At 47.2% G+C, this 24,144-nt stretch overlaps 2 protein-coding genes across 2 annotated transcripts in view; one reads left to right on the top strand and one right to left on the bottom strand.

The window, feature by feature from the left end:
* LOC8041913 overlaps positions 1-15,236 on the bottom strand; it is a 71,398-nt gene extending 56,162 nt beyond the window's left edge. The window contains exon 1 of the mRNA XM_042292641.1: positions 14,983-15,236. Coding sequence (XP_042148575.1) covers positions 14,983-15,179 — 197 coding nt within the window. The 5' untranslated portion in view covers positions 15,180-15,236. The remainder of the gene's footprint in view (positions 1-14,982) is intronic.
* Positions 15,237-15,573: 337 nt separating this feature from the next.
* Positions 15,574-17,614, top strand: LOC120850061 (protein RFT1 homolog). The gene has a single exon (XM_040222400.3). The coding sequence runs from the start codon at positions 15,879-15,881 to the stop codon at positions 17,496-17,498; it is 1,620 nt and encodes a 539-aa protein (XP_040078334.2). The 5' UTR covers positions 15,574-15,878; the 3' UTR covers positions 17,499-17,614.
* The last annotated feature ends 6,530 nt before the right edge of the window (positions 17,615-24,144 follow it).

Below are 24,144 nucleotides of genomic sequence, written 5' to 3'. Positions count from 1 at the left end.
ATCTCTTGATAAGGGAACAAAAAAGTTTCTAAATTTATAATTTTTTTTTTTTTTTGTTAAGTGTTGGGTCGCTGCTTTCGTGGTTCGGATTCTTCTCTTCCTTTGGGTGTTTTTTCTTTTTTTTTTTTTTTCAATTTTGTTTGTGTTCTGATAGGGGAACAAAAGAGTTTATAGGTGATGTTTGGTTCGGTCTGACGTTGTCAATTGCGGAAGTTCCTGCTTTCCCTTTTCGAGTTGGTGTCCCTTTGTGTTTTGGGCGTGGTTGTTTTGTGTGCGTTTGTCGGTTTATGTTGAGGGTGAGGGTACTCTATGAAGTGGGCGAGGAGGTCTTTTGAACTGTTGTGGAGGTCGGTGACGGGTGTATATAAGACGATGGTTGTTAAATAAATTTTCAAGCTGTGTTAGAGACTTCGTTGTACTGTCTGTTTTTTTATTTTTCCTTCGTCTCAGGGTTATTATGGATACTATTCAAACATTGAACTCCTTTACTTTGTTACTGCCTCACAATGTGTTGAAAATATTTTATATCAACGTAACTATTTGGCGCATGGTTATGAAATTTAGTGTAAGGGTGTATATTAGTTTCTAAAACCAAAAGCCTCAAAATTGAAAAATGAATTTTTAATTGCACCCTCTCGCGCTATTTGGCTACTGCAACACTACTCTCTCCCTCGCCCCCCGCCCTTTCACCTTCCGCCCAGCATGCATGTGTGCCCGGCTAATTCACTAGATGTTCGCTTCACGTGTGTCAAAAAAAAAATTGGGTTGTGTGTGTGTTTATACAGCCTAGAACTTGGTCTGCCTCACAGGGGCGACGAGTCTCCCAGCTGTAGATGAGAAATTTAGCCAGTGCGGTACAAACCGCTAGCCTGGGGTCTTTAACGTGCGTCATGCAGTAGTGATACACGACCGCACACCGGTACGATGCTCATCCAGATCGAAACGGGCAGGGGTGGGGCTCGAACCCAGGATCCCTGGGTTCTGCAGCGCGAGCTTTCGCTCCACGTGCTCCGAGCTGGTGTGCGCTAGACCACTCGGCCACCGATCCCTGTGTCTTTTAGTTTCGGCTCGCTGGTTTCCTCTCCGGTCACATGTGTTGGATGTCAAAAGAACGCTTGCATAGCTCTTAACGCGAAAACAGTCCCAAATGTCGTGCAAAAGTCTGTTCTGTGGTTGGAGGTCGGAGTGTACAGGAGAAACAGCCACCGGTTTAGTTGTTCCGGTTCCAAAGAATCCTATGCGACGGGAAGCAATGGTTTTGCGAGTGGATAGTTTCACGGCCGGGTGCTCTTATGTGCGAGATCGTCACAGACGACGGCCAGTTTGTCCCCGACGATGTCGTCATCGTCGCTGGCGCTGGTTGTCGGCGGGTCAGTCCAGCTTCCAACATCGCTCAATAACAACCACTCACATCGCTGCTCCGATCAGTGTCAAAGACTCCAACGAAGCGAGGAGTGCCATAGGCGTCGTCGTCTCGAAAGCGCGTGCTTGAAACGCGGAAAGTAGGTGAGGAAACTGACGCGCGAAACGAAGAGGGGGTCGCGTCTGGGAGTGCATGCAAGGGGATGCCGCACCACCTGGGAAGGTGGGCGAAGTATGTCGCCGGCCCATCAGACATGGTGGCCTTCCCGAATAAGGGGGAGATCCAAGGGTCCCGCGAATAAATCAATCTACCCACCAAACTATCGCACCATTTACAGACAAAATTTAGCAAACATGTAGGAACACATAATGGGTCGTAGCACTATAGTTATCTCATATTTTATTTCTGGCATGTCCTCACCCGTTTCAAGATTTCAGGCTAATACTGGCTAAATTTCTCATCTACAGTGGGTAACAATGTTGCCATACACTGGCTAGGCTAGGTGACGCAAGCTGCCGCCCATCCTAAAGGGTACATTCGTTATTATCCATCCATCCATCCGGACTAGACTCCTGCTGTCTAAACAACAAACTAATTGTTTTTTTCTGCATGAATCCTGTCCAGTTTTCAACTAGTCTCTTGTCTTTTACACTAACTGTTTTAGTGGTGTTTTACCAACTAGGCCACCAACTCATATTATGACAATTTCTTTCGTCTACAATAGGCCCCCCCCCCCGACTTCCCTTTTTGTTTTCTCCCTTCAGTTGTAATTCTGAACCTCGTCCTTTTCTTTCTCTATCTTTACAATAAACATTAGTTGAACGTAGAGCTTGTCCCGTCTACTCGTCTACTTGTCCTTCGTCTTTCGCACCAACTGTTTTTGTGCTGTTCTCTCATCGTAAGCAATTACAAGTGAGCATAGTGCATTGGAGCACGCTCGAACGCAAATCTGTGAACCAGATTTAATGATCCGATTATAGACGGCATGGCTGTTTCGTTCCCTCCCCCCCATCCATTATCAAACTCACGTGACCTTGTGGGCACGGCTAAGAGCTGGCAGTGTTTCAACTACCATTGTAGGCAGCCTCGTGCACAAGCTTTCTGCCTTTGGTTACTGCAACGCTTGTTGCACGTTCAGGCAAAGCCTGGGGGAAGGCAACAAGTGCGCACTGGAGGCAGAGCATTTACCGGGCTCTTGACCTGTCATCCACTAAAATGCAATGTTTCCTGCTGTGGAGGAGAAGCAATGCGAGGGTCTCAAACCTGGGTGGTGTTGCATAAATCCGCTGCCAGAACCCTTTCTACCCTTACGACCTAGGGCGAGCTAGAGAATGCCTCCCGCAAGTTACGTTTCTCCGTCCTTCAACTCTCCGAGGCTTTGCCCGACTATTTTAGCGGAATATTCCGGCTGATTTAGTGGTATGAAGACATTCAGAATTAACCGCAACAACAACGATATGTTGGGTATGTGAATAGAATCTTCCTGCAGGCCCAAATAGATCTGGACTCGTGTTTGGAGCATCCGTGGCTCCTGATTTTCCAGTAACACTCCTGAATCTTGGCAGTACTAAGACTCGTACGCAGGGTTCAAAACACATGCTGGAGGAACTGCGTCTTGAAATAAGAAGTCTGCGGGAGTTTTTCTGGCTCCTACTGTACTTTCTAACCGACAAGAGCCTAACAATTTCCCGGCTTTTTCGCACCTTTGAATTTCGCCGACAGTGTGAACGTCTGTAGTTGGGCGGGTCAATACGTGACAAAGAATAGAAAGGAGCGTGAAAAACACAGGCAAGACGAAGAGGACAGAAACATTTCACAGATTCCAAACTCATCTTTTGCCCCAATAGATCATGGTGGGACAGGTGCCTTGCTAAGCCATCCCACATTGCGGAGAATGTACCGTCTAGCGAACATGACCTGTCCTTTCACAAGCTGAAACATGTCATTTCAAATTGCAAGTGGCTCTGCACCAAGCCATTCCTCAAAATCGGTCGACCTCATGTCAAATATTTCATGAATTTCCCTGCAGTTGGGGACAGGACAATAAGCGGAAGGCGTCTCTCTGGGAGGCTCGGATTCCAGTACGCTTTGCCTGGGTGCGCTGTACGCTCAGGTGACACCAAAGTGTCATCGAAGGTAAGGAAGGTTGCACTGAATGTGGGCCAACTGCAGTATCTCCCTGCCGTCCTCATCCTGTCAGTGACCATGGCTGAGCTATAAGGATGGTTTACCAAAATTGTTACGCCACTATAGCCGGTGACAGGTCAAGAATGAAGTGGAGGCTCCTCCCACCTCTTTCCACTTCAGCGGAGCAAACAATGGAGAGGAAGCCGCCTCCTCTCCAGCGTTTGCACTACTAAAGTGGAAAGAGAGGGGAGGAGTTTCCACTTCGTTCTTGACCTGTCACCGACTATAGACTGAGGGGAGCAGCAGCCACATCTATCACAAGACACAGACAAGTGCCCCAAAGTAATGTCCCTGGATATTTTTTCGTTAAGAAACATCGAGGGACTTTACCCAAAGGTGCACACTTAAGGAGTGCTAGTGAGCTCTCACACTTATGAATCTCCCCGTTTGTCCGTGGCTGCAGTCTTGTCCGACTTTTGCGGGCGGCATAGAATTACTTTCGTAGCAACTTTTCTAACCCTCGCTGACCGAGTGTTGGCGTCAGTATTTGGAAAGTGTGCAAAATTTGTACTCAATGGGATTTCTTTTTCCCTCTTTCGTTGGGTCTGTAATTCAGCTTTCTGGGTAAAATGCTTAGTAGCCTTCCTTTGGCAGAGCAGTGGGTCGCTGGGCCCTTGTATAAAATTTTGTTGTTTTGCAACTATCCCTATGTGCTGTCTTTTATCTATCCAACTTGATGCCTAGCGTGGTCCTGCCGCCTGCCACTGACCCCATGCAGCTCTTTTATTCTTTTAAGCAATTTGTTCGTTAAACTCAAAGGAGCAACTTTACTTTATTTACTTTCCCCACCCTATAACAAACTTGCATCTGCAAGTTTGTCATGGTGTTAGTGTAAATTTGGAGAGACAACCTGATCAAAAATATTTAGACAAATATTGATTTTTTTTTTTTGGGGGGGGGGGGGGGGGGGGGGGGTTGGGGGTTAGTGAGAAGTCTTTGCACTGAATGTCAGTGAGCTAACTGCCATGGGAAAGGTCAGGGCTCAAAGGTGCTGGCCCAAAGGAATGGTATGAAAGCCAAGTCTTCTAGAATGAACTTAGAATGTGCTGAAGGGTGCAAAGTCCATGAATGGAGGAACAAACATGAAGTTCCAGAATGGTAAAAAAAGAAAATTTGTTCAGCAAGTGAGAAATGAGGCTGGTAAGAGCATGCCATTAAAGCGTTTCTGCTTGACATTCATGGGAAACGAAGGAAGGGAAAGACGTCAAACTGCCCTTGATACAATTTTGTGCACAATGACAACAGTTTCCCCACTACCAGAGATAATCTACGTAGAGACCTTCTCAGTCATCACCAAAAATAGCCGTTCGGGTTGGCGTGGGAAACAAACCAGTCGCACCCATTCCTTTACCTTGGTGCTGTAAAAAAGAAACTGTCCTCAAAACATGTTTCAAGACTATGTCCTCTCGAAATCAGTCAGTTCGTTGAGATGGGACAGTCTCGTCAACATTGTTGTGCTGTGTTATCTGAGATATTTCTCATATAATTCCTTTTCGGATAACGCTGCACTGAGTGGTACTTGCAATATATTGTTGGAATGTTGACACATCCTAAATTTCATGTCCAAGTCCTGTTGTGTAGATTGGTAATCGTGTTATTTGTGCGCGTGAAACATGCATGCCTTTTGGCTATATTGTGTAGTAAATTGTTTTCGACAGCTAAACATTTCCACAGCTAAACAACTGACACGGCTGAGCGGGCAGTGCCATTAAAACTCAGCGTCAAATAAAACAAACATTGCAGTCGCAGTCGCTCTGACGTGCACATACTCCGAAAAATAGTGAAAAGTTTGAGTTTTGTCTTAGATGAAGAACAATGCCTTATCAATGTCTCTGGGAAAATACACACACCATGAAACGCAAAAAACAGCGGGAAAAGGCGAGAACTTGGCCGCCAGCAGCGTCTGAAATTGTGCATACACAGGCTGCACATATCGAAATCAACAGTCCACTTGGTTAGGGTTGGCAGGGACGCCAGTGGTCGTTGAGACTAGCCTTTAAACCCGGTGAGTGGACCCAAAAAAGGTTCTCTGGTTTCTTGGAACTTGCAAATTCTCGAGGCAGAACAATGTCGAGCTCAGCTTGCTACCCAGTTTTTATTTACAACATGGCGTCATACGCACGCACTGCGTGCAGAACCGTAGAGTAGCTTCGTTTGATTCACCTGCAACGGTGCAGAAAAGTGTAGGGCGGTATACTTCCAGTAGTATCTCAATACACCTACCGGAAGTACAGTGGACTACGTTTCTTCACCGGTGCAAGAGGTGCAGGTAAATCAAACCAGGCTAGTGGACCATCTCGAAATGACACACAAAATTATATTACTACAGTTTTCTTGTGGCCTATATGCCCGATTATTGACTCCCTAAGTGTGACCTCACCGCTCCTAACAAACCGTCGTTAGGGGCATTGTTATGGACAAATACGTGGGACAGGATTTCGCTTGGAAAGAACATTCGGTCAGAAACCGGACGTGGAATTTAAACACGTAAAAAAATAGATTTGGGGAGCCTAGCTTTCACACTTACCACGACGGAAGTTTGCCGAGAATCATCAGTTTCTAAAATATTTGGGAGGGCAACTTCCAGTCCCTGAGACGTCTCGAGGTGCCTGCTGCAAACGATGAAGCGTGACGAGTGCATACAGAATGGCTGAAGTATGCCGTCTGCAGCACTTCAAATCGTTTGCATAATGATATGATCTTTTGATCTCCTATTTGTTCGAAACATCTCAGGCCTAATAAGAAAACTTGTCCGGTTTATAAAAACAAATAGTACTTGCGTGCCATACAGGACACCGTCTGACGAAAATCATTGCATGTATGGAGATCTTCTAGAAATAGAGCGAGACAAGCATCTCTTCAGAACAAGATATCAGCGCCAGGAACCTCTTTTTAAATTTGCAGTTGACGTGCATTGTGACAAAGGAGCAGTTATTTGGACTGTAACATGAACAATTTGAGACCGCAAATTTCGTTTTCCAAGCTCGCAATATGGGTGCGTACTTCGTACCTGCTTGTAATCATTGCACTGAGAAAAAAATCTTGCCGATTCTTTTGTATTCAGTAATACCCCAAATAGCAAGGAAGCTGGATAATAACATGGGGTAGCTTATACATCTGTCACGTACAGTTTGTTTCATCACACAAATGTGTACAAAGCAACATCTGTGCCGACGGAACTCTTCAAACATGTGCTGGCCTGCACTTCAATGTTGAAACACTTCATGTCGTCACCATACGTAATTCGGCTTCCCAGTGTTTTGACCCTTTTCAAATATTGCGAAACCTCCAAGGGCAGACGTTTGTGCACCTCGAGCGTCTATCAAAACTGTACGGGCATCTGGGCTTCCGAAATCTCACAAAAAGCTCAGTCCCGGAAGAGAAGTTTGGTCGATCGTCACCAACTTCATTCAACGCAGTCGCATACCCCCTCAGAAAGAACTGCAGAACCTGCGAAGCCATAGTGTCATCTGCTAGCAAAACGAAATTGGTTGTGAAACTTTAGTATGGGCTCCTCCTCTCCCCCATTTCCGGGGAGAGGAGGAGAGCCTTCGTACACTCAAAATGGGAGAGGGGACGAGGGCCTGTACCTTTCACTGCATTGCCATGAAAAGTTGTCGCGGAGTACAGCAACGGTTTGTTTGTAGCACAGTGCCATGTTGTGACGTCATCACTTATGGGGTCAATTACCCGGTGTCTCAAATAGCGGCTAGGCTTTTTAAATCGATTGCAAAAATCGGTTTCTAAACCTATCGTGCTATGATTTTGTGCAGCGTTGCCCACAGGTGGTGCAGTTTTTCTATGAAATTTGCAAAGATCGAACTTACCCGAGGAAAAAGTAAAAAAGAAAAAAGGCTTAACTCCTATGAAAACGCAGCGAAGAAACCGGTCTTCAAACAATACACCAACTCAACTCTGTATTGTCGCGGCGCAGTGGTGGCGCGTCGATCGCACTTCCGGTCTGGGGCTGTGGGCAGAAGTCACCATGTGGGACGTCCATTTCTGCATTGTTTTGAAGCAAACCAGACAAAAACCTGCCTTCTCGTCAAACACCGTGACTGGGGCAGTACCAAAAGAGTCAAGAAAGGTTTGAAGATCGGTTTTCATGTGCTCGGTTCGTCAGAGAATGTGGATATGTGCCCATGAAAAGAGAAAACCAGACACCGTCAAACCACGAATGCTCGGGCAGAAAGCACTTTGGGTTGATTTCACGGATACTTGTGGTCATCAGATTTATTTGTTTTGTTCCAATATGAGTGCGGAAAAACCGACAAGTTGTACGGACCACCTGCGGACTACGCCCAGTGCGTCTTCAAGTTCAAATGGCCACCTGATCGTTCAAACTGTCGTCTGCTCTTTCAGACGACACCGGCCCATAGACCAAACATTGGCGCGGTAATTGCGATAAGAAGTAAATGCAGGCATCAAAAGACATAAGTTTGAAGGTTGGTTGGGGTAAGCAGGCTCGGTGTAAAAACGAAATACAAGGGGATGTTTATCATCCTTACCAGTGGCCATCACAAACTTGTTATGCTGGATTCAATTGGTTCGATTCTGCTTGCGATTTTCAGTCTCGATGTCGATTATCTCAGCCACGGTTCACGCTTTTGAGCCCGAGCGACGTCGCGACTGAAAATTGTGAGCGAAATCTCGTCATGCAAATCAGGCTTTAGCATATAGTATTCTTGTGGTGTCCACGCGAAATGAATCGCCGCATGTCACATTATTCACGTGAAGTTTTGCGGTGTAACGAGCCTCGGTAATTTCGCTTAGGCCACTCAAGTAGTCAGGCAATGCCAGGAAGACATAGAATCAACAAGTTGAAAGTAAAAAAAAGGCAGGGGCACTCACACCGACGCCGACAAGATCGCATTTCATCGGTTTGTTTATGGGCGACAGCGAGCTTCTTTCTCACACTCCATCATGCATGCGAAGGCGCCGGTGGCATCCACTAGGGGTGCTCCGGGTTGTTTGTAAACATGAGTTGGTGTATAGACCGTTCCACTAGGAAGAGCGGAGAGAGAAAAAATGCCCTCCCCCTCTCACCCCGCGTGTCGTCTGCTCCGCCTAGTGGGCTATACCTAACATCCGGCTGGTGTTCAGATTCGCTTTAAAATCGTGTCATTTTGGAAATTTCAAGCGCAGATGCGCGGATTTTAATATGAAAGTTATCATATAGTGCTATGCTCGATAAAAAGACTAACCAGGTCCAACTGCGCGGTTACCTGGGTGCAAATAAAAAAAAAAAAGAAATGGAAAAATTATGTCAGAGTGGTTGGTCCTCCGGCAAAAAGTAAATCTAGTTGCTGTGGCTTTGTTACTATACAAAGTTTGTACTGCTGTAGGCCTTTAGTGACAATGAGTTGGAGTCTGGAATAATAAATAAAAACATGCTTTCCTACGCAATAGATGCAGTGGTTGAGTTGCCGGCTGACTCCACTGCTATGGAAGTAACGGAACAAAGAAACACTAGTTGATTCTGAAATAAAATAACAAAACGCTATAGGCTTATTTTGGAGTGGCTATAAATATTCTAAGAACGTGAACCCCTTCACAATGGCAGCCACGAGCGAGAGTTCGATGTTCGGTACAGCCCACCGGTACAGCCTGAAGATGGAGAGCGGCAATCTCTCGGTTTGTCGTCTGCTGGCGGAATCAGGCGCGTGCCTGCTCTTTTGTTTTACTCACCGAACCAGCTCAACTTCCCAGATGTAGGGAGATGGCACTACGGTCAAACAAAATGGCGCCATCCTGAGAGCGCTAAGTGGAATGGTCTATAGACCAACACGCGGCCCTGACGTCACGCAGCTGCGGTGGCGCTGTCGACGGCACTGCGCATGCGCAGACGTTTCACTTCTCCCGAACTCGGTTTCTGCCCAAGCGCAGTGCCCACACCTGGTGTGGGCAAACGCAGGCTTGTTCGTAAACAGCGCGTCGGTCTATAGGGCGCCCTATGGTTTGAAGACCGGTGACTTCGCTGTGTTTTCATAGGGGTGAAGCCTTTTTATCTTTTTACTTTTTCCTCCGGTAAGTTCGATCTTTGCAAATTTTATAGAAAAAAATACACCGCCGGCAACGCTGCACAAAATCATAGCACAATTAGGGATGCCGCGAACTTTTTTCGAATCGAAGTTTCGATGATCGAATCAAGCGGTTCGAAAGGTTCGAAAGATTTCGATTTTTCGAATTGTCTATATCGTAAAATTCGACTGAGGTCGAATTTTCGAACTTGTTAAGCTAAGAAGTTCAACGCTTTTCGAACCGTCGAACTTATTACGCTAAAAAATTCGATCTTTTTCGAACTTTCGAATTTATTGCGCTGCAAGGTTCGATGCTTGTCGAACTTTCGAACTTGACTGACCAAAAAATTCGATGAATTTCGAACTTATTTATCAAGAGAATTCGAAAAGTGTCGAACTTTCGATTTCTGAAAAGTCAGAAGTTCGACGAACTTCGAACTTTTAGGGTAAAAGTTCGACGTTCGTCGAACTTCGAAAGACCGGCGGACGGTTTCATTTGATTTCAAGTAGTGGGGTACATTCGTAATTTTTTTTTTCTCGAACTTTTACACGCGGTGCTGCGTTCCTTACGAAAGACAATGGCGTTTATTTCAATGTTCTGGCATGCTTAGGTTTAAAGAAATAAATCCCCGAAGGGGCGAGGAAGGACGACGGGTTTTTGACGATTATCGTTTGTGCCAGATTTGAAGCACGCTGCAGCCGGAGCTATTCATGGTAGATAAGTTATACTTTTTTAAGAATGATCTATGTATAGCCTAGGTAAGTGCCGTCTTAAGATGTGATTATTGTTATTCAACGTGAGTTTCGAAGAAATGTCCAAACATGTATCTGCATGCAATTATGACCTAAACTTGATATTTATTTTCGTCTAAGTTGTTTGAGGTATCGCATTTAAATTAACACCACAGACAGTACATATCATTGCCATCTGCAGAATACAAAATAATATATTTATTGTTTTTTCACGTTAAGGAATAAATTAACTCATGGGAGAAGATTTCTAGTAGTGTTCAAGTTCAGCACGTCATTAAAAGAAAACTTTTTTTTTTTTTTTTTTTCGTTTCACGTTCTTGGGACGTGTTTCTTTTAGCCTGTACACATTTTGGTAAAAGAAACTTGTTTCGAAGTTCTGAACCTCTGAATATGCAAGAATAGAACACTTTCGACGAATTCTTGATAATTTTTTTTTTTCTCCTGCTTTTTATTCCCGCATTTATTCTTTTTTTTTTTTTTTATTTTGTTACTATCGGCACAGGTGTTTAGGTCGAAAAGACAGCTTTGAACTTCTGAACCACTAAGCATGTGACGAGCAGTGCCTTCTGACAACGAGTTTCTAACAATGACCATCTACGCAACCTTTTATGCAGTGAAGAGCGACAGTAGCTATACATATGCATAAATAATTTCAGATTAAAATAAGCTCGACCACGCCCTCTTTCTCCGTATTGTTTTCTGTAACAGTCCGAAATACCTGCAAGAAGAGAAGGAGGCTGAAGCCCCCCCCCCCCCCCCCCCCCCCGCTACCCTCTTTCCCCCTGTTTTTCCTCTTCCGACGCCACTTGTATGGTAGAACGCTCCTCGACCTCGAGTTGTGTCAGCTTTGGTGCTTTTTGCGAGGCGATTCCTCCGTCCCAGAAAATAAACCTCCAGGACAATTATAAACTTCACCGGATCGGATTACTACCAGCGTGCAAGGGGTGGCGAGCTAGTTTGCCAGGTCGCTTCACGGTTTTTCTGAGCCTCAACCTCCTGCTCGCCCCTGACCGTTTCTAACTGTAAGAGTCTCGTAAAACAGTGTGTTAGTGTGATCACTACTGCGTGATGCAGGTTAAAGACCCCCCCCCCCCCCCCCCCCCGGGGCTGGCGGTCACAATTCTGCACTGGCAAATATTCTAGCACGTCCGGGACACTCGTCGTCTCATTTAATTGCCTGACCAACTTCGCAGAATCTAGATATCACACCCGGACTTTTCTAAACTTGATTTTGTGAAAACCAATGAGTCATGAAAACGTTATTTGAAACTGAAACTGTGGAAAAACTTGAAAATCGGACTTCGAACTTTGAAAACTTGGATTAGAAAGAAATTCAAAATCATCGAAGTTTTTTTTTTTTTTTTTTTTTTTTTTTTGAATTTAGCGTTAAAAGAGAATCGAAACCTTCGAACTTTTCAAACTTTATGCAAAAAAAAATTCGAAATCTTCGAATTGCTCGAACTTCATGTCTATAAAAATTCGAAGCGTTCGAAGTTTTCGAATTTTTTGTACAAAGAATTTCGAAATCTTCGAATTTATCGAACCTGAAGTAAAAAAATATTCGAAATATTCGAATTAGAAATTTTAGAAACCGTGAAAGCTTCGAACTTTTCGAATTCGAAACTCCGCTGTGGACAAAAGTTGCGAATTTTTCGAAATCGAACCTCGGTCGGTACGAAAATATCAAAATTTTTCGAAATCGAACCTCAGTTCGCTTCGCAAATATCGAAACCTAGGGTGGTTCGCGACATCCCTAAGCACAATAGGTTGGGAAACCGATTTTTGCGGTCCATTTAAAAAGCCTGACCGCTATTTGAAACACCCGCTAGTTTCTTGTTGTCCGAATTATTTGCTTATACTCCGTTTCACCTTACGTAGGACCGCAGTGGAAGGCTGGGGGCTGTGACGCGACCCAGACAAGTTGTTCCTACGCATCGCGAAGTAGTGCATCAAAGACCTTGGGCAGTATGAAGCGTGGGTATACTTTAGCCTTAGTTTAACATTTTTGTGTCGTGTACCATCAACACAAAAACAACTTTTGTATTCAAGAAGAGCTTTCAAACGTGATATTTAATACATAATTAGGTAGCATGTCCGGAGAAATTAAACTTTTAGTTGGCAACGCTGCCGTTGTGTTTGTTTCTTCATGCATTTGGTTCAGGTTTGCTTTCCATTTCGTGATGTGATCTTAAAAAAATGTTTGTTCCAAAGAGAAGTTTTTTTATTTAACAGTTATTGGTACACTCTGTAAAACTCTGATAAATGTTTATTGGAAGCAATCATTTCAACTTTACAAATACTTTTGCCCATGTTTAAGATGTCAGGTGACAAATTGTCGTTGTTTGCGCAATGGCTGCAGCATCGTCAAGCATGTCTCCGTCAGAGACGCCGGTACTTCCATCACCAGCTCGCTTCCAGACAACAATTGCTAAAACCTCAATTGGAAAAGAGGCGCGCCAAGTTGAGCTGAACGTTTACTACAATAATTGGGGCCAACATCGCTAGGTGCGAATTCGCACAGTTCGAAGCTCAAGGGGCCTTCGCACGTTGGTGCCGTCTCAGAAACGTTCGTGGATTCAGGAGGCTGTGTTCACCGGGATCACGACGGACGAGCTGGTAGGCCATCGTAGTGAATGCAACAGAAAACATCCATTGACAACATGTCTGGTTGTGCCGTGAAGCGGAGATTTATTCGTTGATGCCGCATGGTTTTTGCGGAATTGGAGAAAAGAAAAATAGCTTCATACCGCCGTGCGTGATTCGTCACTCGCTCTCCGAGAGCTATAGTGTTGATGAACGTTCCCCCTACGTCGTGGCAGTCACATTAGGAGTTCTTGTTAAACGCACGCACGGTTTTGCAGAAAAAACTATGAATTAAAACACACACTTTCACTTTTCTTTACCGATTTCTAAAACTTTGGCCTGCGCGTTCTGCATGCGAGCAGGGGTGCTATGTTGCGCTTTTTGGACTCCCCGGAGACTAGGGAGAAGGAAGTGGCGTCAACGACACAGCAAATGCAGATTGGATGTTGACAGAAGAAAACGAAATCAACACCCAATGTGTGTTTGCTGTGTCGTTGACGTCACTTCCTTCTCCCTAGTCTCCTGGGAGTCCAAAAAGCGCAAAATAGCACCCCAAGAGTATGTGGCGAATCTCCAAGCAAGCAAGAGCGTTTCGGTTAAAGTCAAAGTTCGATTGTTACCACTTACCTGAATTGTTGAGTGACTTAAAACGTGTAGATGGGTTTCTGTATGCCACAAGTAAAGCGAAAGGCTTCTTTGGACCCTGCTTCTGCTCGACGGGTAAAGCTATCTGCGTAAGCCTATCCCACACAGAAAGGCAACGAAACCGTTGCGCGTCGATCTCACAACTCCAGAATGCTCCAGCGTTCCGTAATAAGCGAAGAACATTACACAAAGTACGGTATGCTAATCGAAAAAAGCAGATGCGATCGGTTCATCCCCAGTGAGCCCGCCTAAACCTTCCTGACGGCGCCATTGCAACCCGCACACTGGTACCGCTGATACCAAGGAGGTTAGAAGTACTAGGAGGGGGCACGTTGCAGTATTGGTGAAGCCTAGTCATAAAAAGTTTAAACGATTCTGTGCCCAGCGTGACCGCAGATCTCTCTCGCAATTGGTGCGCGTGACATGTCACGTGTGAGATGGATGGTTGATTGTAGAAGGACTCCTTGCAGGCTTGCGCGCGCTCCGTCCGGTAGGTTTTATCAGATCGAAGGCTAGACTGTGGTGTCTTCCAGTACGCCATAGCAAGACGAAGGCTAGCTACGGTCACGTGATGTGGTCACGTTGGCCTGATAAGTGAGGAGGGTAAGGAGGAGAACGAGAAAGAGGCGAGGCGTCAAGGGAACGTGGTTTGTGGAGGCTACGCGGCCGACGTCATGCCCTCTCCTACCCTTCTATCCTCCTTGGCTGATACGCGCTTGAGGAGCAAGCTGACGTCACTTCTTAGCATGCGCTTGATTGGCTCTGGCAGTCCGTAGCTTTGGCTCGGGGTCCAACGTAAGGTGAAACAGAGTATAGTAGCGTCCCGATTGTAGACCGTTTGATCACCTTTCCTTCCGTTGCCATGGGTGGCCAATTTTTGCATTATTAATTCTTGCTGTTCAGTTTACATTCCAACGTGTCGTCACCTTTTCGCAAGACTTTACACCTGCCAGGGGCCCTATGTTGAGCTTTTTGGACTCCCACGGCGACTAGGGAGTAGGAAGTGGCGTCAACAACGCAGCAAACGCAGACTGGATGTTGATTGGTGAGAGTCGCTGATGACGAATATCCGCGGAAGAAAACAAAGAAAAAGTGAGCTTTGTTTTCTTCTGCGGAACTTCGTCATCAGCGACTATCACCAATCAACATCCAATCTGCGTTTGCTGCGTTGTTGACGTAACTTCCTTCTCCCTAGTCCCCGTGGGAGTCCAAAAAGCGCAACAGGGGGCTGGTGTGGCCGGCCCCATTGCTTGCCATCAGTCAAACCCGGATCGTCTACTCTTTCTAAACAATCGTTTCGTTATTCTCGGACTAGTAATTTTTTTAAAAATTGTATTTAACCTCCGCCCACATTTTTCGACAGAGCTACAGCTACCATTTCAAGGAGGTGATAGGCACGCGACTCAAGAAACACACAGGGCAGCAACTCACAGCGTGCGGTCGGAAGGAAACCTGAAGAGCTGCAGGCCACGGCTGTTGCCCGCTCGAGTTCGACAACCTTTCGCCCAGCATTGCCGTCCTGAAGAGGCGCTCATGTCCTTCGCACGATCCACAAATAATCGTGAAAACTCCACCACAGCCTGCGACGCTTGCTCCGACGCGATTTTGAACCCTACCAGCTCTACCATTGGATTGATTTGGATTCCAGGAGGAATGGCTGGACATGCTCTAAACAAAACTGACTTGGGACCGTGGGACCTCGTTGCGTGCGTTGCGTGAGACAAAACTAGTGATTCAGGACAAAACGACAGAACGCAGGAGACTTCTGTTTATAATTTTGTGTCCTCTGCGACGTCACATTTTTGTTTATATTATTTCGTAATAAATGAGTTGAATATCTATGCTCTGAATAAGGTTTGCTTCGTGTGCAGTGTTTTCTGCAATTAAATTTAAGTGTCAATTGAATTGAAAATTTATAAACACAAAACTTAAAAATAAATTGAAACAATTAGCAACTTTTTCTTATTATTTTTATTGCTTCAGAATGATAGTTTGCAGTTTTCTCTAAATTTTGCTACAACAAAGCTTGAGTGGTTGACGTTGGCAACGCTTTTCAAAATGGCCGCGCGCGTAGTTGTCGTTTCGCGAGTTTCGCTGTGTTTCGCTGTGAGGTTCGTGGGCCCAGATGTTTTGATACTGGACTTCATGTTCTAATAATGATGAAAATGTGAAACGCGTCTCGTACACAGGTGAGTGTATTCATTCTGTAGCTTCATCGAATCCTACGAGAGGCCTATGTGTTCATCAACGATAACTCGGAAGTCCACGTTTCAAGTGCGCTTACGTGTACACGCAAGCGGCCGCGGCGGGCTCCTGCGACCGTCAAGATGACGACGAAGAAGAACCTAGTCCAGCAGGCCACCAAAGCGGCTTCGTACAACATCCTGCTTCAGGTCTCGCTGCGCGTCGTCACGTTCGTGCTCAACGCCTTCATCCTCCGCCACGTCTCCAAAGACGTCTTGGGCGTCGTCAACGTCCGCCTCCTTCTGCTGTACACCACCGTGCAGTTCCTGAGCAGAGAACCTTTTCGACGCGCCTGCCTCAGCAACGGACAGCCTTCTCGCTGGCCCGCGGTCATCAGCCTAGCATGGTTCTGCGTGCCCGTGTCCGCTTCCGTCGGTGCCGTCGCCGGCTTCGCCTGGCTCTTCCTGCTCGAGCGGCCCGAACCGTCCCTGGTGGCTGGCTACCCTACGGGCGTTTGCGCCATCGTCGTCGCCGTCGTGATCGAGATGCTCGCTGAGCCGCTGTACATCGTGGGCCAAGCGTTCCACTACGTCAAGCTCAGGGTCTTCGTGGAAGGTGCATCCATGACCCTACGCTGCGTCCTGATGGCCGCTCTAGTCACCCTCTACCCGCAGCACGCTGTGTGGGCCTTCTCCGTATCTCAAATTGCGGCTTCTTGCTTGTACGTCGCCGCTTTCTACACGTACTTTTCCGCGAGAAAATGTGAAGGCGAAAAGCTGCCCTTCGACTCCCCGCTGTGCATCGTTCCATTCCTCGACGGCACCGTGCCGGAGGTGGACGCCGCCACTTGGAAGCTGACTCGAAGCTTCATGAAGCAGACGCTGTTCAAGCAGGTCCTGACTGAGGGCGAGCGCTACGTCATGACGCTCTTCAGCCTCCTCACCTTCTCCGAGCAGGGTGTGTACGACGTCGTCAACAACCTGGGATCGCTCGCGGCGCGGTTCGTGTTCCAGCCGATCGAGGAGAGTGGCTACCACTTCTTCGCCCAGGTGCTCCGGCGGGACAAGAAGCTCCAAGCCGCGGATGACCTCGCCCTCAGCGCTCACGTGCTGGAACAACTTTTGAAGCTCATGGTGCACGTAGGGCTGATTGTGCTGACCTTCGGCCAGACTTACTCTGCACTGCTGTTGCACCTGTACGGCGGAAGGGCGCTGAGCGTCGGTTTGGCACCGACCCTGCTGAGGTGGCACTCCGGTTACATCCTTTTCATCGCCCTAAACGGAGTCACGGAAGCCTTTGTGTTCGCTGCGATGACCAGGGAGGAGCTGGACGGACACAACCGTCGTCTGGCCGCGTTCTCCGCCGTCTTTTTGACCGCGTCCTATTTCCTGACGACGTGTTTTGGCGCCGTCGGGTTCATTGTGGCCAACTGCTTCAACATGGGAGCACGTGTCATATACAGCATGGCATTCATCCGTGGGTACTACGCTGATGGCGGCCACCGTCCCCTGTCGGGGCTGGTGCCTTCGTGGATTGTGGCCGGTGCTTGCGGCTTCAGCTATCTGGTGACGAGGTTTTCGGAACCCGAGTTTGGCGACGACCTTGGGGTTGTGGCGGGGTCGGCGCACGTTGCAGTTGGTGCAGCGTGTTTTCTGGTTGTCTCTGCTACTGTGTACTTCAGAGAGAGGGCGCTTTTCACGTTTCTAGTTTCGTCTTGGGGGGAGCGGAGAAAGGCGCCGCAAGACGGCATTAAAAGTGACTGATTCTACCCCTTTTTGAACAGATGATTCCACAAACAATCAGTTTGTTTTATTACGTCTCGCATATTCTTGGCCGAGTGTCACAGAATCAAATGTCATTAAATGACCCTTGGCTGATACACAAGCACATATTATCGTAAGTCATTCCACCCTGCGAGTTTAATGTGAAAAATCTAACGTGTCAGATTAGTTTATTTGAGTAGCTGAGCGTCTGCATGACATACATGCTGTTTTAGGTAAGGAGTGCACTAGAATTTGCAATGTTTACTAAGGAATGTGCGTAACGTTGACAGTAGGTGCACTTTCCTCTCAGCTTCACGGTTCACTCCGATGAAGTGCCAGGGGGGGGATGTCAGCGTTTGCAGTCCAATGGAGTGGTTTCCACACTTGACATCACTCCAGACGAATCTAGCAAGCTCTACATTTCACAGCAAATAGTTTAACGAAAAATTATGATAGAAAACAAACTGATCCTTCGCCACATCAGGATTGTTTGTGCCAGCTGAGCATCTCTCCCTCCCTCCGACGCGTCGCTGACATCAAAGCGCCACATCGCAAAATCTGACATTTTCGTCATGTGATGGGCGCACCGGGGAGAAATTTCTGGAATTTCTTCCTCGTGTGAATACTTCTTTAGCAGATTTTTGTGTTGCAGAGCGGGTCTCTGTAGGCACCGTGTATTTATAACTAGGGTTTTATGTTTCAGGGGCATTTGGGTTTTATTTTTTCTTGCAAACTCGGTAAATATTTTGTGTATAGTTTCAGTGTCAAACAAAAGGCTCATTTGTCGGGCTAATGTTGAGGCAAATGGAACACGTGCATGGAATCCCCCAACTTCCGTGGAACGTGCGCATCACATGAATGATAAGAAGGCATCCTGGTAACAACTAAAGAAGCAAACGAGATAATGGGTGTAACTTCTGCAGAAAAAAACATTTGCACTAAGAGTTCTGTGCAGGCTGTGTCCTGGGGCAAAACAAAACAAAGCCATAGATTAAGAATTCTTCCCATGGAGCTTGGATTATTCTTATTGAAGAACAGCACCAATTTAGGGTTTGTTACCCCCTCGATTTTGATAAAACTGACCTGGGGATTACTTCTCGAGGTTCATCGGTATACAGTTGAACCCCCCTACAACAAAGTTTTTGGGACACGCGAAAAAGTTTTTTGTCGTGAAGCTACCATGACATTGGCAAGCAACAATGATATATTAGTTTTGGTGGCACACGAACAAGCTTTAAATGCCAATGACCATTCCACACTTTTTTCTCGCTTCCTCCTCTGCCTCCTTCTACCCTTTCCACCATTGCATCTTTCCCTCCGCCCTCTTTGTCACCTACCCCAGAGCCCTATCCCTGCTCCGCTAAGCCCATGGCAGCCAAGCCATAGACTCTAACTGGAAAATTAAAGGAGTTGCAATAGAAAAGAGCAGCTCCAATATATTAACAAGCGGCCTTGAGTCCGCGAGTTCAGTGCCGTTGGCGTCGGTGCAGGTTTTTAGTCAGCGTGCCCTGCTCTGGTATTTCTGTATACGTTCCCCTTGCAGTCTTTCTTTCCTTTTGGGGAGAAGAGGGGAAGGGGGCAACGCTGGAGGCCGTTCTTTGTGTGTTTTGGGGCTTAATTTTGTTTTATTGACGAGATATCCACAATTTTGGAAAATATAGTCTGGAATGCACAGCCCCACGCAGACGCTGGTTCGAAAGTTGTATAAAAACATGTGATTGTGTGTTTGAGCGGAATAAGCCACTGCCTTCCAAGAAGGGGAGTTCGATCCTGCTTCCTAGATGCAGTGGCCTGTGCGTGAACAGAGTAGAACTTGCATGCCGTATACACCTTTCCAAAAAACGCTCCTTGGCTGCTGCCATTTGCTGATGCTGATACAGCTCGTGCAACTCTCGCGCCTCCTATCAGCTAGAAATTTTCTGCCACTCTCCTGGACTGTGAAAACCCACTCACTGCAATTTTTACCTATGTTTTGTATTTAATGTTTTTTGGCCCCTCTTGAAAGTTTCCACTTCATTTTTCTGATGCACGCTGCGTACCCTTTCTGTATTATCTTCTACTGTGAGAAATAGGGCTGGTAAATGCATGTCATTGAGGCGTTTCTGCTCGACGTTCACTGGAAACGAAGGAAAGGAAGGATGTCGAACGGCCCTCGACTCGATTTTGCGAACAATGACAACTGTTCTCCCCCCTCCCAGAGCTCATCCGCATAAATTTTTTTTTTTTCTGTAGTCATTGATACATACTTTCGTTATTTCATATGTTACACTGCACGATCATCAAGCCTCTCAAAAAAGTCAAGGCCGTCAGTTCGACGTTAGTGCGCTGTATGTCGAACTGGAGTTCTGGGGTGTCGTGTATGTGACAAGGGGTGTAAGAGCTACACCTTTTTCTGACATGTGGCCTGGACCGCCAGCAGTATATCTGGGCTCAAACACACCGTTCGGAAATGTGTATATCCTCTTTGCTGCGGGAGAAAAAAGAAGCAAACAATGTATTGTGTTTTGAAACACCCTGTACATATTAGGGTCTTATCAGTTTCGTTGCTCGCCCTAAAATTTAAATAAAAAATCAGCGCCCTGTCGCGAAAAATTTGACGCGGAAAATTTCATTTAGTGATATTTCACGGCGTAATTTTGTTCCTAGAAAATGATTCTGCATGAGTATTGAACGGTATGCGCCAACGCGGTCGACTAACGTCACTGAGAATTGTATTGGTGGCGCCATCTCCCAACACGCACATCAAACACTAAAGTCAAAACATGGCCTCCGAGATCCCGAAGCGCACGCGCAAAGGCTTCTCTGGCCGTCCCATTCGTCTCGCTCCCCAGCAGAAGGGTGTGATTGCGCTAACTCCGTCGCTCGCCGCGAGGCGGCGCTGTCTGCCCAGTCATTGCTGGCGGAAGCACTCGGCTTCCAATCACCTGCGACAAGGCCAGCGCTGAACGCGTTTCTAGATAGAGATCAACGAGGTAGAGGGGCTTAGAGCGATAAACCGGGGTTCCGGTCAGCACTCGAAAGTGACCCCCATAAGGCGGCTGCCATTGTACGCAAATTTGACCACTCGTCACATGACCGACCCAAATGCGTGACGTCACAGGAAAGATGGCAGCGCCCATGCAGCGGCTGGCCCCAGCTGAGCCGGAGCTTGTCGTATGCTTTGTTGGTTGTCGTTCGTCTCGGCGAGTTGATTTCAGACGCAGAAGCCGTCATATGAGGCCGGTCGACAGCGACTTCAGAGTTCAGCGTGGTGTCTGACGTAGGTACAAGGTGAAAATACGGAGGAACGGTGTGCATTTCGCTTGTGACCGACGGCGATATTGCCACGGAAGAGACAATCTGCCCTACGTTGCTCGCACCTCAGATTGATTCGGATACCGCTAGGATAAAATTTAAGGCGACGTTTTTGTGGTCTCGTTGACCGTCGGAACCTTCGAGATCTGCAGTAAAGCGTGTGCAATATATTTGGATACACAGTTTAGCGACGGAAATTGCGTGAGTCGTGCTTGGCAGTGTGCAATCGTGGTGCCGCTTCGTTCAAATGCCCGACGGCTCACTTTGGTTGTGCGGTGCACCGGAGAGCTGCCTTGCCGCTTGTAGTTCCCGTGCCGTGCTAAATGATACTGTGCTGCTTCCCAAATTGTTCCGGCGTAGACGTGCACTTTCACGGAGCACAGGTGTGCGGCGCGCCGAAGAGCTGCCTCCAAGCTGGTGTTCCTGTGCCGTGCTTTAGGTGATGCTGTGCTGCCTACTAAATTGTTGTGGCGTAGACGTGCACCTTCACGGAGCACAGGTGTTGCAGTTGGTATTGATTCCGCTGGTGTGTCGCACGTTTCGTCGACACCAAAGTTTCAACACTTGTTACGCGAATTGCAAGCTGTATGGGCATTTCATCGCGCGTGTTACCTACCCAGTCCACCCATTCACCCCGCTTTGCGACGGCAGTCTGTAGCGGCTCATTACCAGAATAGTGGTCTCACATCGATTTCAGTTCAGCTCGTTCACGGCAGTCGCCAGACCCCGAAGGAGAGGATTTATTCGGACAGAATGCCACTAAAGCAGTGCAACTTCTTTAGTGGTCAGGATAGACTCTTTTCTGACTGTTTTGTTATATTGTCTCGGATGCTTGCTCCAGTCCTGTTTTCTATCAATATTTACTATTCTGGAAAGTTCCAGGCCATGCTCAGCTGTCATTGTATGTTCTGGTGGAGGTGCTGCGCACTTTACCCATAGCCCTTCACTCTGTGTCTGCCCTGGCGGCTCCTCAGCCGAGTTGCCCGATAACAAGACACGGGTGGCACATTATCCCGAGTCTTAAACTCCCGGTGAGCCGTGAACCAAGTTCTATCCCGAGCCCGACAGCAAAATTGCAGGACGAGCGAGTACCACAAGGGCGAAACTCGGAAATACACCACGAAGAACTTGAAATCCAAACCAGTCGCTGCTACCAGCAAGAACCACCGGAATTAGGTCTTTTGCTAGAAAAACGGAAGCTGACTAAGCCAACAATGACAACCCTGTAGCAGCAAACCACGTCCGCTCCCACCATCGTTTGCATGCCCGTCGCACCTCGCACTCCGATGCCCTTTCACGCAAGACGTCGAGGGCTGGATTGAACAATATGACCGTGTCGCCCGCCGCAGTGGGTTGATGGACAACCAGCTCCTGCAGAACCTATACTTCTCGTGGAAGAAACTGTGAGACACTGGTTTGAGAACCAAGAATCCTCCTTAACGTCGTGGGAAGTTTGCAAGATCGAGCTGAAGTGCATGTTCATCAGCCAACATTGACGAGAGAGAGCCGAACTCCTGATTCTGTCCAGGACACGGCCCCAACGAGAGCATCACCACCTTCGTGGAGGATGTTTTGCTTCTGATCGAGCACCCACGCCAACCCTGATGCTACAGAAGACAAGAAGCTAAGATTCCCATGTTCCTCATGTGAGGGACAACACCTTCAGCAGCCTTGTCCGCAACCCCACGACAACAGTCGAAGGGTTCATATCAATGAAGCTTCCAACAATGAATGTAAACTGCAGGCCCGAGCATGTCACTATTAAAAACTCCCCAGCGTCGCGACACTCAAGCCGTCCAGCTGCAACTTCGACGCCAGCCCCCCAGGCATCCGTGACATCATTGACAACGGTGTCCGGGAGGAGATAAGGAAGCTAGTCCCTGCCATCAGTTGCCCGGCTTTAATTTTGATCGCCGAGATTTTTTCAGAAGAAGTTCGACAGGGATTTCAACTGGAGACTTCTTCAAGCGAAGCGGCATCTGACGAAACGAGGGCGACTTATGCCACAGAGTCACAACGACCACCAATTCAGCAAAACACCCCAACGCCGAAGCATTCCTGACATCGAGAAGAACCAGTGTAGGTCCGCGCTGAACAAAGCACACCAAGGAAAACGGAGGTACTGCGAATGGCCGATCGAAAACCACTCTGCTACCACTGCATGAGGCCGACCATGTCTACTGGAGGTGCCCGTACCAATGAATTGGCCTGCAAGGGTTCGTGCCGAACGACCCTCGACCACGTCTTGACGAGCGTCCGGGGAAGATTGAGGATTATCTTCGATGGTCTTTGTTTCTGGTGCCGACATTACCCCGAAGCTCGTGATCTACTTCATCTGGACGGGAAATAAGCACGACAAAGCAGGTGAGCGGCAATGCAAGGAGAGTTGATCTGGTGTCGGTTGTCGTCCAAGGACAATACCTAATAATTTGCTGACACTAATTATCTGTGTCCACGCCACAAAGCACACAATTTCCAACTTTGAGGGGGAATGCCGCTGAGTGACCTCAACAAATAGAATGATTGGTTGCTCTCAAAAGTGGACCGCAAGCATCACGAGACTTCACTTTGCCACACAAGACTTGCACAAGTTGCAGTGGTCGTGGGATGCACAATAAATCTCCACTACGAAATGGAAGTGAAATGGCTTGGATAGCAAACAAACATTGTTGCCAACTATCAAGTCAACGGTACAGCAAAAGGCACAGCCACATATCCAACACATGCCCGAGCTTGGTGCATTGATGCAGAAAACTACCAGGAAAATTTTGCGGAGTAGAAGCCAGCCCTGCAGCTTCAGTGCATCCGATGTCAGTGGGCGCACATGACGTATGATTACAAGATGGCATCAGTTGGTTAAAGTTGCTACTCGACCAAACTGAACACCGACGTGCCAGGAGCGTCATCCCACAACAAGGTCCACAGGTATTACGACCGAACGCCTGACAGGAGACTGTCGCAGAAGGAACTCGTTCTGGAACCATTAGGCAAGAATCAATAATTATGTAATACAGTGGAAATAAACATATTTGAGACACTAACCAGATAAACCTATTTCTGCTTGCTTTTACGCCTTGAGAGTTTATACACCAAGAATTGTGATCACCGCACGCGCAGGTCCTTTTGAGGACACTCGCATCTCTGACCCTTCAATATTAATTAATGCGACATACCAGACTGGCAGACTTGTTGCATTGGGCTGCACTCATTCCACTTTTCCTGAACACACCTCTGAGCATATACTTTAATCATATGTGTTGATGCATTGTTATATAGCAGGACACTTCCTATACGTAGACCCTTTGCAGAACCCCATCAAGCAACACAACTGTTACCATTTTTTTTCGGCGTA

This window comes from Ixodes scapularis, unplaced genomic scaffold (genome assembly GCF_016920785.2).
Source record: "Ixodes scapularis isolate PalLabHiFi unplaced genomic scaffold, ASM1692078v2 PGA_scaffold3__209_contigs__length_174095766, whole genome shotgun sequence".
Taxonomy (NCBI): domain Eukaryota; kingdom Metazoa; phylum Arthropoda; class Arachnida; order Ixodida; family Ixodidae; genus Ixodes; species Ixodes scapularis.
Note: the sequence above shows the minus strand (reverse complement) of the source record. Positions and strands in the feature narration are given on the sequence as shown.

What these genes read in the sequence shown, in the direction of transcription:
- LOC120850061 (XM_040222400.3), top strand. Translation starts at nt 15,879, where the DNA reads ATGACGACGAAGAAGAACCTAGTCCAGCAGGCCACCAAAGCGGCTTCG.